This window comes from Crinia signifera, chromosome 1 (assembly GCF_055691185.1).
Source record: "Crinia signifera chromosome 1, ASM5569118v1, whole genome shotgun sequence".
Taxonomy (NCBI): Eukaryota; Metazoa; Chordata; class Amphibia; order Anura; family Myobatrachidae; genus Crinia; species Crinia signifera.
This window is the reverse complement of record NC_139217.1, coordinates 255289690-255301761: the sequence shown is the minus strand read 5'-3', so window position 1 is coordinate 255301761 and position 12072 is coordinate 255289690. Positions and strand designations below refer to the sequence as shown.

The 12072-nt window shown below is 41.4% G+C and overlaps 1 protein-coding gene across 2 annotated transcripts in view; it reads right to left on the bottom strand.

Moving 5' to 3' along the window:
• HOMER3 (homer scaffold protein 3) overlaps positions 1-12072 on the bottom strand; it is a 107237-nt gene that overhangs the window by 19791 nt on the left and 75374 nt on the right. For both annotated transcript variants that reach the window (XM_083180545.1, XM_083180537.1), the window contains one exon: positions 4869-5025. In XM_083180545.1, coding sequence (XP_083036671.1) covers positions 4869-5025 — 157 coding nt within the window. The remainder of the gene's footprint in view (positions 1-4868; positions 5026-12072) is intronic.

Below are 12072 nucleotides of genomic sequence, written 5' to 3'. Positions count from 1 at the left end.
GGGCTTTACTGTATTTTTCAAATTGCCATGAAGGCGTGTTGGGACACACTACCCTTTTTTTAAGTATTTACATTTTTCAGTTTACCGTATATTTATGGTATTACTTTACTATTTTAAAAGTAAAGTAGTAATTAGGTAGACAGTGAATTTACTAAAAAAGCATCTTTAAGAATGTAAGCAGGGCCCTCCACCCTCTCCCTGCAATAGCATGTCTTCAGTTCCCTCCCACTCAGCGACTCTAATAGAGACAATAGGGGAAGGAATGGGGGAGGGGATTCTCCTCCTGGGCAAGTGGGCTGACTTCGTAACAAGCGGCATGGTCTCACAGGAAAAGCTCTAATTTTTTTTATTACTTTGGTGGAAAGCTCTAATCTTTTTACTATACTGAGGACCCTGACAAGAACAAAAATAAATAAATTAGCCCAAAGGGAGCAAAAAAATATACACACACACACACACACACACACACACACACACACACACACACAGACACACACACACACATTGGCCTATGCAAAAAAAACACACAATGTCCCCAGTATAGAAAAAAAAATTATACACATTGGCCCCCACAGTTAAAAATCCACACACATTTTCCCCATGGGAAAAAATATATAATAACTGGGTGCTTGTGCCTGCTGGGGGCAGATATGATGGTAAATGGTTACAGGGACAGGTGTGGTGGCTGACAGGGTAAAAGAGTCTGCAGGGACAGGTGTGGAGGGTGACAGGGTGAGATAGTCTACAATGACAGGTGTGGTGGATAAGGTGAAAGTCTGCAGGCCAAATATAGGTTGACATGGTCATAGAGTCGGCACCCTGTCACCCTCCATCTAGTGCTAGTCAGTGACTTTGTTGGGAAAGGCTATGTAATTATACAATCACTACAATATTGTTCTAACCCGGGCAAGCTACAAACTTGCACTTTGTAATATTTCCTGTAAAAAATGTTTGTTAAACTTTTTTTTAAATTCCACTTATTTCTTCAACAAATAACATCCTACTTGTAGATAATTTCTTTTTAAAAGATTTTAAGCCACTTACAGTTGGACATACTGTTAGGTTTCCAACATAAGAGCAATTTCTACCTGGTAATACAGCGGCAGTAACACTGTAAACATTTTACAGTATAGACAGTATATGAAAGAAAGCTTGATTGCAGTACTGCACTACTCCACTGCTAAGTGTTTTTTTCTTGCCTGAGTCAGTGCACATAAATGTATTTCTCCTTTATCTATGCTGTCAGTCTGACCAACATATGTCCACTTGTCATAAGCACAGATTATACTTTCCAACGCCCACACAGGAGCATACACATTTAGCATTATATGGTTCTAAATAAATTTTAAAGGGAAAATACACAATATACTAGTGAAGCTTTAGTTATATATTACAATTTTAAAGAGAACTTATCGCCATGCATCAGTATTGATAATCATTATATTATTACCCTGGTAGGAAAGAAATTATTTACTTGTGTCACCTTAGCTCAAATTGCCTGATACTGAGATTTGGCCCCTAAAACGCTGGGATTTCAATTCCGGGATTGGAGTTTCCAATCCCGGGATTTCGGGATTAGACTGCACATGCGCATGCCGGGCAGAGTCTGAGTGGTTGCTCAGACGTTGCCTGGCTTCTCCCATCCCCGGCAGTGTGGCTCTGCGCAGTGTGACGAGGTCAGAGGTCACGCTGCTCAGGCCACATAGCCCACCTCATCCTGGGCGTGCTGTGCTACCGTCTCTGTCTCATCATTCAGCCCACCCTGGCTGCATCGCCCACCAACCAGCCGGCTCCTGCCTTTACCAACTGTTCAGCTCCCGGGTTCACCGTCCACCCACCCACCTGGCCGGCTCCTCCCTTCAATGCCTGCCCAGCTCCTGCCTTCATCGCCTGCCCGGCTCCTGCCTTCACCTCCCGGCCACACCGCACATGTAAGTAAATATGCGGGTGGCCGGGGCAGGTTTTTTTATTATGGAAGCCAATCCCGGGTTCCTGGGAATCCTACGATTGGGCATCTTTCAATCCCTAGATATTACAAATCTCTGGTAGTGAACCCTGAAAGTGAAGTGAAATAACAAGTGTGGGAAACCTTGTCCTTATGGGGCCTACACACTCTGAGTGATGCTAGAACACTCATAATGCTCAGCAAGATTGCTCAGCACACAGCGATGTACCAGCGCAGTGTGTTGAGCGATCTGTCAGGGCCAGTGTTCTCCGGTGAGAACAGTGTCCCCTGCAACCCAAGCAATTAACTAGATTTATCCAGAGTGCTGGATATTAATAGCCCGGCGATATCGATGTGCGGGGCCAGTCATCGCTATCGCTATGACCACTACACACGGAGCGATGTTGGGGCATTTTCTAAGCAACCTAGTGAGATCGCTTAGAAAATGCCCCTAAATTGCTTGTGTAGACCCAATTAGTCTCCTCTTATTACTATTCTCTGTCAATGTCTAACAATGTTAAGCATACTCTCCAACATGATCCATTCCATTAGGTACAAAATGCTCTGTTCCTGGACTTCCCTGTCAGTGGCAGTTACAGAGGGGGGTCACATCAACTGCCAGTGAGTCCAGGACAGTGATGTTTGTGGTGGCAGTAGGTGTGGCTCCCCTTTTTGAATATTGGACTGTGCTGCAGGCTCAAATCTGCAACTGCCACTGGCAAGGAAGTCCAGCAACAGAGCATTTTGTACCTAATGGAATGGGTCATGTTGGAGGGTAGGTGTTAAGGTGCCTGTTATCCCTCTTCTTAGAAACCTTGAGGATCTCCAAGTGGTGTTTCTCAGGGGTAAATTTACGATAAGAGTTATTTTCAAGATGGGATGTTGCCCATAGCAACCAATCACATTCTATCTATTATCTTCTAGAAGGAGCTAAATAAATAAGAAGTAGAATCCGATTGATCTTATTAAATGTACACCTGTTTCTACTGAATACAAGTCTTGTAAGGACTTTTCTAAATTGTGTTCTAGGAAACCATTTTAGGGGAAACTGAGTGTGTTTGCAGGACTGTTTTCAGAGGATCATGTTGCCATAAACAGGTATGGTATACTGTAGCTCACAGCCCATGTCTAGATTAACAGTCTTTAGGCCAACAGCAGAAAGGCAACATGCACAAGGCCCTCTTTGACTAAATGTCAACACATGAAAAAAAGGTAGATTTGGGGTTTTCACCTTTTTACTGTAGGTGTCAATGTCGACATCTGAGCACATAGAACCCCAGTGTATGGCTCACATTACACCATGCATTGAGCGAGGTGCCTCGCCTCCCTGCCTCTGGAAATGGCACACTTTACTGTTCCCACACAGAGTCCGTGGAAAACGCATGTTGATCTTTTCATATATATTCCATTGTCACAGAGCTTGTGTCACTCTTTTGTCAATAACGATCTTATGGATGTCGAGCTTTTGGGTTCGCGCTATTGGCTGTCAGCTGCCTGGATACTGCCATAAACCTCCCTGACCACTACTATATACATAGGCCTTTATTCAGATCTGATCGCAGTACAAATTTGTTTGAAAAATGGGCAAAACCATGTGCACTGCAGGTGGGGCAGATGTAACATGTGCAGAGAGAGTTAGATTTGGGTGAGTTATTTTGTCTCTGTGCAGGGTAAATACTGGCTGCTTTATTTTTCCACTGCAATTTAGATTTCAGTTTCAACACACCTGACCCAAATCTAACTCTCTCTTCACATGTTACATCTGCCCCACCTGCAGTGCACATGGTTTTGTCCATTTTCCAAACAAATTTGTACTGCGATCAGATCTGAATAAGGGCCATAATCCTTTATCATCAGGAGCCAGTAACATATGGGCAATAGAAAGTGCTATGCTCACGCAGGTTCCACCAAAACCGGGTACAAACTAATATAAAGAAAATAAAATGACTGTAAATGTACAGGAAGCATTTTCTAGGTAATACTGCTTGTGTGTAGAATCAGTATGTCATGTAGACATTCATTACCTAAATGCCATTGTTGACAGGAAAAAATGTCAATAGGCAAAATAGTGCTATACTAGTAAGCCTGCTCAAAGCAAATGCTTCGAAAGCTAGTTTGCTACCTTGTGATTGCCTCTGTGTTTGTGCATATGTGAGAAAGAGATGTAGTTTCACATGCTGCCAACAGTTGGCAGTGTTTCAGAGACACACAAACGGACACTAGACTTATATACAGATGATTCCAATTATTAATGTTAAAATGTCAGGTATATAATGTAAATTTCCAATTTTTTGCCTAGTCCTAACCCTAAAATGTCCATTGTTGAGATTCTGAATATGTTTTAATTTCTTAAGTCAACATCTCACATGGCATCATTTTTGACTGTAGCACATTTCATCCATGTCCACTATAGTCAATATTATAGCGTCAACCTTTTAGCTGTCAAAATAATGACTACATACCCTTGTGCTTAATGTGCAGTGACTCTGCCAAAGTTGCTAAGTAGTAGAAAATAGAAGCACTTAACGTGGCGAGCAATGGGAATTGGGCTTGTTTTTGATTATTTCCTTTAGACATTTCTAAAATGAATAATTTTACATCATGTTACACACGTAAAAAGTTGTTACAAATACTCTTCTTGTTATCAAAGGAGTTTATTCTACATTTACAAAGCATATCATTTCTACTGTGTATCTTGCTGGTGCTTTACTTATATTTCCTGCTAATAGTAGCTTCAATGTATGCTCTATAGGGATTTGTCAAAATATTTTTTAAATCATCTTTTAACGAAGAAGAAAAATATTTAACATTACTTAATTGCATCAATTAAAACCCCCAAACATTTTAGGCCCCGGTGGGGATGATGTGGTCTGGAAATGTCAGTCAGAACATATACACTGTGAATACCACATGACTACCGTACCCTTTGTCGTAACCTCTCTGCCTCCTCCTGATATCCAGCTAGCTGCTTCTTCCACTTCTCCACATTGGAATTTGCTTCCCGCAAAGCAGCTACCAACTTGTTGTTGTTGTCTTGAAGACTGAAAAACTCAGCTTCCCACTGCACTTCACACACGGAGCTGGATGAGAGACATTCATTCACAAGTCAGTCATGGGAGTTTGATGTGATTTCTTTATATGTGTACATTGTTATACCAGCTCATAACAGTCATTTTTCAAACTCAGCACCAAATATGGCAATTAGGAGATATTGGTACTTTATTTCTCTCTATTTTCTTTTTTTCCAAGCTTTGATACATCTCCCCTCAGATTTTCCTTTCTTTTTTTTATAAGGGAAGTCTAACTGAGATAGTAACCGTGCTTCTTAGATTCCCACACTTTTGTTTAGAGTGTATGAAGCTAGATGTTACCAAGGCCACTGAGAATGACATTATCAGTTGGTTTGCTAAGACTGTTTAACCTTCAACACTGATGGCATAGCTGGTTTGCATTTCTCTCTGTAAGTAGTAGTACTGCATCACCACACATCAGGAAAACACATATAGAACATAATTATGTATTAGCGTCAATCATTACAAACATCGCATGGCATAGTAAAAACAAAAAGTCTGGTTGCTAACCATTATATTCCAAAGGTCATCACTAATGTACATTTTTTCATGTAAACATATGTCCTGCAAAAAGGAAGAAATACTTCAGCCTATAACAAATTGCTATAACATATCCTGTAGGAAATACTCACTCCCACCTATAGCAAATTGCCATAATGTATTATTATTTATTATTTATTAACAGTTACTTATATAGCGCACATATTCCGCAGCGCTTTACAGATAATAATTGAACATTCACATCAGTCCCTGCCCCAGTGGAGCTTGCAATCTATAACCTTGTAAAAATTATTTCTTACAGTGGTTCCCAACCTTTTTTCTCTCCCGTACCGCTTGATTAGGCTTTTCATTGATAAGTACCCCCTCTCATTTTGAAATATGGAGACAGTACTTAGCGGTATGCGGATCCTTATGAATGTCCTTATATTAAGGAGGAGCGGAGGAGTAGTATACAGCAAGGAATCATGCCCTTCTGTGTCTAGACACTGGTTGTGTATTATCTCCAGGATTCCCGCTAACACCGGTAGGATTAATGCCGCTGCTTCCTCCACCTTTGTCAGTGCTGGGCAGATGACTGCTGATGTCTGAGGGCAGCATGGGAAGCTCCCAGTGGATTGCTGGTCAGGCATATGACACAACATGGTTTGTCTCCATGGCAATGGGTCTTCTTCAGCCATCAAAAGACCTTTTCATTGTCCGCCATTACCAATATTATTTTCAAGTACCCCCAACTGGTCTGCAGAGTACCCCCAGGGGTACTAGTACCCCAGGTTGGGAACCACTGCCCTAGATTATTGTACGCTATACAAATGCTGCCTACTATGGGGAAGCGGTCATCTTCTATTAGAATGAACTTAGGTCTACAGTCATTAGGTCGACCCCACTAGGTCGACTGGCAGGAAGGTCGACCTGACTTAAGGTCGACATGGGCCAAGGTCGACTTGACTTAAGGTCGAGTTTGCATAAAGGTCGACATGAGGAAGGTCGACTGGTCATAAGGTCGACATGTGGTTTTTCACTATTTTTTTTGAGCCGACATGTGCCGACAGGCGGTATTTCATGCCCTACCATCCACTAGGGCGTGGAGGAGGTTATTAAAGCCGTGGCGAGCAAAGCGAGCCACCGTGCCTGAAGCATAGCGAGCGTCCGATTCTCATTGCCAACTGTGTCCATGTCGACTGTGTCGACATTCGGATAAAAAACTGTGAAAAACCCATGTCGACCTTATGACCAGTCGACCTTCCTCATGTCGACCTTTATGCAAATTCGACCTTAAGTCATGTCGACCTTGGCCCATGTCGACCTTAAATCAGGTCGACCTTCCTGCCAGTCGACCTAGTGGGGTCGACCTAATGACTGTAGACCTAAGTTCATTCTGATAGATGTACCGATTCCCTACTATGTTGACAGAATCAGACCCTAAATAAAGCTATTAGTACATTTATCTGGGCGGGAAAGAATCCACAGATTTCCATGTTCCATGTTTAAACTGAGTCAGTTCACTATAACAGAAAAACTTGGAAATAACTTGCGCCCCTGGGCTGCTGCACAGTCTCTACCAAAGGCTACCACACTAATAGACAATTTGTACACAAAAAAGGTAAAGACTATTGCGCTGTCCTGTAGATAAATGTTCAAATGGATTCTTCGATCCTGATCGGTAAACATCCAGTCGCTGACTATAGACCAAGAAAGGGCTTAACAGGGAGGCTATAAAGGCAAATACACAGTACCCAATCTGTGTCACTGACCTGTTTCCCCAGCCCTATTTGCATGTATCGGTATCTTTCAGATCCACACCTGGTCCCACGTCCCCAGATGAATAGGGCTTACCTTATAGCTATGCCCTATATGCACATATAGGTTTCTTTCAATCTACAGTCCTGGATCCTCCGAACCCAGACAGATGAGACACTCCAAATGCTCCACACGTAAAATTTATTCAGCAATAAAGTATATCCAGATAAAAGTTCAAAGGCAAGTACTTAAATAAAAATAGTTAAATATATCACCCGGGTATTAGAGACTGAGGTGGGTCTGCCTTACAAGATGGTAAAAAGTTGGCACAAGGATCCCTGGACAATGATGATAGTGCTCAACGCGTTTCGGGCCGTACGAGGCCCTTTTTCAAGGTATGGAGGAGAGCTAAACTCACAGGCTTTATATACCCTGTGTGGTTATCCAATTATAAGATAATATGTAAAAGTCGACCCGGAATCCAATCCGCTGTCTAAACACATAATGTTAAAAACACTCTAAGAAATTTAGAAGGTGCAATCAAAACTCATCCACATTTTTTTTACATAGAATGCAATGTTATAAAAGATATATACAAACATCACGACCATTACATATAGCGCCCTTACAGTAACAGGGTAACGGCGGTCCGGTTCAGATAAAGTCCATATCGGATTCTCATATTTCACGAGACGCCAGCTCCCACATGGTACGTAGCGGCACTTAGATACTTCCGGGTTCCGGTCCGGAAGTCGGAAGTGACCTCATCTAGATCCGCTGAGCCGCAAGAGGATCTTTTGTGTGGAACGCAAACCGGATGTAACCCTTGTTTACGGAAGCGATGGAACACAAACATTCTACTGGAATGAGCCGCAGCTCAGATGGTGTTGTTTTGGTCGGATGTATTTGATTAGAAAGTCCATATTTTAAATATACAAAGTATGCTCTCATAAGATGTGATCCCAATTTCCATAAAAGAGAAGATAAAATCAATGATTAGTTGCGCAATATTTAACATCTATAATCAAACAGTTTCCAAAGGAAACATTTCAATTCGAAGTCCTTGTTAATACCTCTGGGCTCCAAAGTTTTTAATTCATAAATGGACCGCATTTCAGTTTGGGAGAGTCTCAATTCTATATTATTAACTCTCCAGTGAGGCTTAACAATTTTTATACCACAAAAAGAAGTTAACTGTAGGATGTCACAATTGTGCATTTTTTTGAAATGGTCAGAAACATTTTGGGAATCCAATCCCTTTTTTATATTTCTGACGTGTTCAGACAGACGCACCTTTAACATACGCTTGGTCTTCCCTACATGTTGTTTAGCACATTAGATTCCAGTAGATAGATGCAATTCTTACTGTTACAGGAGATAAAATCATCTATACTGAAAACCTGATCGGTGACTGTCAACTTATAATGATCCACCACCGATGTGGGACTCCTGCAAGCTCGACACATACTGCAGGTCCCACAGCGGTAAAAACCCTTAGATTTTATATATGTAAGGGGAGATGGAACATTAATCGCACTATTGACTTCAGGTTTTTTGCCCTCCTATACACAAATTTGGGGTTTGGCTCAACATATTTCTCCAGCAGGGGATCATTGGTTGAAAATGGGCCAATGTTTTTTAATAACCGATTCAAGTTGTTTATGCTGTTGCCTGTTCTTCATATACCACAGGATTAGTACAATTCCGGCCAATCCGCTGGAACTGACTGTTGGGAACACTATTCAACCAATTTATGTGGTGGTTGCTGTCAGCCCCTATGAATGAATTAGTCAGTAATTTTAATAAAATTTTTAGTTTGTAATTGACCATCCTCAACATAAAATGTGACATCCAAAAAATCCACCTGTTTTAAGCTCTTATTGAATGTCAGTTTAATATTGTATTCATTGCAGTTTAGATGTTTGCAGAACTCTTCTAATTCTTGCTCATCACCGTGCCACACAAAGATGACATCACCTGCGCCATAGTACCAGGCTGGCACCATGTGGGTGTCCGTCCCACAAGGATAATGCCTCCCACCATGCCATAAAAATATTGGCATTGCTTGTGAGATCCTACAGTTAACTTCTTTTTGTGGTATAAAAATTGTTAAGCCTCACTGGAGAGTTAATAATATAGAATTGAGACTCTCCCAAACTGAAATGCGGTCCATTTATGAATTAAAAACTTTGGAGCCCAGAGGTATTAACAAGGACTTCGAATTGAAATGTTTCCTTTGAAAACTGTTTGATTATAGGTGTTAAATATTGCGCAACTACTCATTGATTTTATCTTCTCTTTTATGGAAATTGGGATCACATCTTATGAGAGCATACTTTGTATATTTAAAATATGGACTTTCTATTCAAATACATCCGACCAAAACAACACCATCTGAGCTGCGGCTCATTCCAGTAGAATGTTTGTGTTCCATCGCTTCCGTAAACAAGGGTGATGTAACCCTTGTTTACGGAAGCGATGGAACACAAACATTCTACTGGAATGAGCCGCAGCTCAGATGGTGTTGTTTTGGTCGGATGTATTTGGAATAGAAAGCTGGTCGGATGTATATTGAATAGAAAGCTAACTGCGTAGCTGCGTTCCACACAAAAGATCCTCTTGCGGCTCAGCGGATCTAGATGAGGTCACTTCCGACTTCCGGACCGGAACCCGGAAGTATCTAAGTGCCGCTACGTTCCACACAAGAGATCCTCTTGCGGCTCAGCAGATCTAATGATGAGGTCACTTCCGGACCGAAACCCGGAAGTATCTAAGTGCCGCTACGTACCATGTGGGAGCTGGCGTCTCGAGAAATATGAGAATCCGATATGGACTTTATCTGAACCGGACCGCCAATACCCTGTTACTATAAGGGCGGTATATGTAATGGTCGTGATGTTTGTATATATTTTTTATAACATAGCATTCTATGTAAAAAAATTGTAGATGAGTTTTGATTGCATTCTAAATTTCTTAGAGTGTTTTTAACATTATGTGTTTAGACAGCGGATTGGATTCCGGGTTGAGTTTTACATATGTTCTTATAATTGGATAACCACACAGGGTATAAAAAGCCTGTGAGTTTAGCTCTCTTCCATACCTTGAAAAAGGTCCCCATACGGCCCGAAACGCGTTGGTGAGGAGGGAGCACCATCATCATTGTCCAGGGATCCTTGTGCCAACTTTTTACCATCTTGTAAGGCAGACCCACTCCGTCTCTATTACCCGGGTGAGTTGAGGTGGAGGAAAGGAGTCCCCTTTTTGGACAATATTTTTAACTATTTTTATTTAAGTACTTGCCTTTGAACTTTTATCTGGATATACTTTATTGCTGAATAAATTTTACGTGTGGAGCATTTGGAGTGTCTCATCTGTCTGGGTTCAGGGGATCCAGGACTGTAGATTGAAAGAAACCTATATGTGCATATAGGGCATAGCTATAAGGTAAGCCCTATTCATCTGGGGACGTGGGACCAGGTGTGGATCTGAAAGATACCATTACATGCAAATAGGGCTTGGTAAACAGGTCAGTGACACAGATTGGGTACTGTGTATTTGCCTTTATAGCCTCCCTGTTAAGCCCTTCCTTGGTCTATAGTCAGGGACTGGATGTTTACCGATCAGGATTGAAGAATCCATTTGAACATTTATCTACAGGACAGCGCAATGAGTCAGTCCACTGCCTTGGGAGGTGTTAATCTGCCTTGTATACGTAGTTATGTGTTGGCGGCTAACTTTAGGTATACTGCATGTATTAAATACGGATGGTTTCACAATACTATCCCATCAAGATTTGGGTGCTAAATTCCCTAATTTAACCATCCCTTTGTTTGCATATTTTCAGCTACGCAGTTATGTCTCTAATGTAGTTTCGAAACTGTCAGAAAAGGACAGGAAGGTCGGTTTAGATGTAATGATAAGACATGCTACAGATACGGTTTGCTCTACATCTATGCTGTATTTACATCTTAAACGACAGATTCAGCTTGATACATTACAATCTGGAATGATAAAATGGACCATTGATCTCCCTACTATCCCCCTTACGAGTATCTTATCAGCTTTTATCCGCATCAACATACACCTGGTCATGGCATCTTATATGGAAAATGTAATATAAATTACTGCATGCACCGGGTATATTACACTCCTAAAAGGCAGATGTTGATGGGTAATTCAGATAATTCTAATTGTTTTAAATGTGCAACACACAGCAGATGCTGACTTACTTGATTGTATGTGGAACTGTCCCAGAGTCCATAGATTCTCTTTAAACGTTAGACACTATATTAAGACCACTTCCAACATTAATGTCACTCCCACTCCAGAATGGGCCCTTTGGAACATTTATATGCCACTAGATATTTTAAGACTCCTGCTGGGTCAGATTGTTCCTATCTAAGCTATCAGCCGCCACACGCAATACAATCCTGTCTCGGTGGATGTCTACAGAAGTCCACACTGTTTTTACCTAGAGTTTCCTATCTGTTTCACATGGATTGGCTCGACATGTCTCTAAATAAGGATAAAAATTAAAGAAATCTTTCAACTTATGGTTACCCTATGTTGTTTCCCTCCCATCTTCCACAAACAATTCCTTGAGAGCTGCTATCTCATTGACATCTTGGTAGAATATGGAACTTCTCACAAAAGGTTCCCCTCCCTTTTAGCACAATTCACCTGATCTTTACTTTCTCCATCCACATGCTCTAAGTAAGGGGTGGGCAATAAGAGACCCTCCAGCTCTTGAGGAACTACACATCCCAGCATGCCTTGCATCAGTTGCAGCATGGTCAAATAGCAAAACTAAGGCAAGGC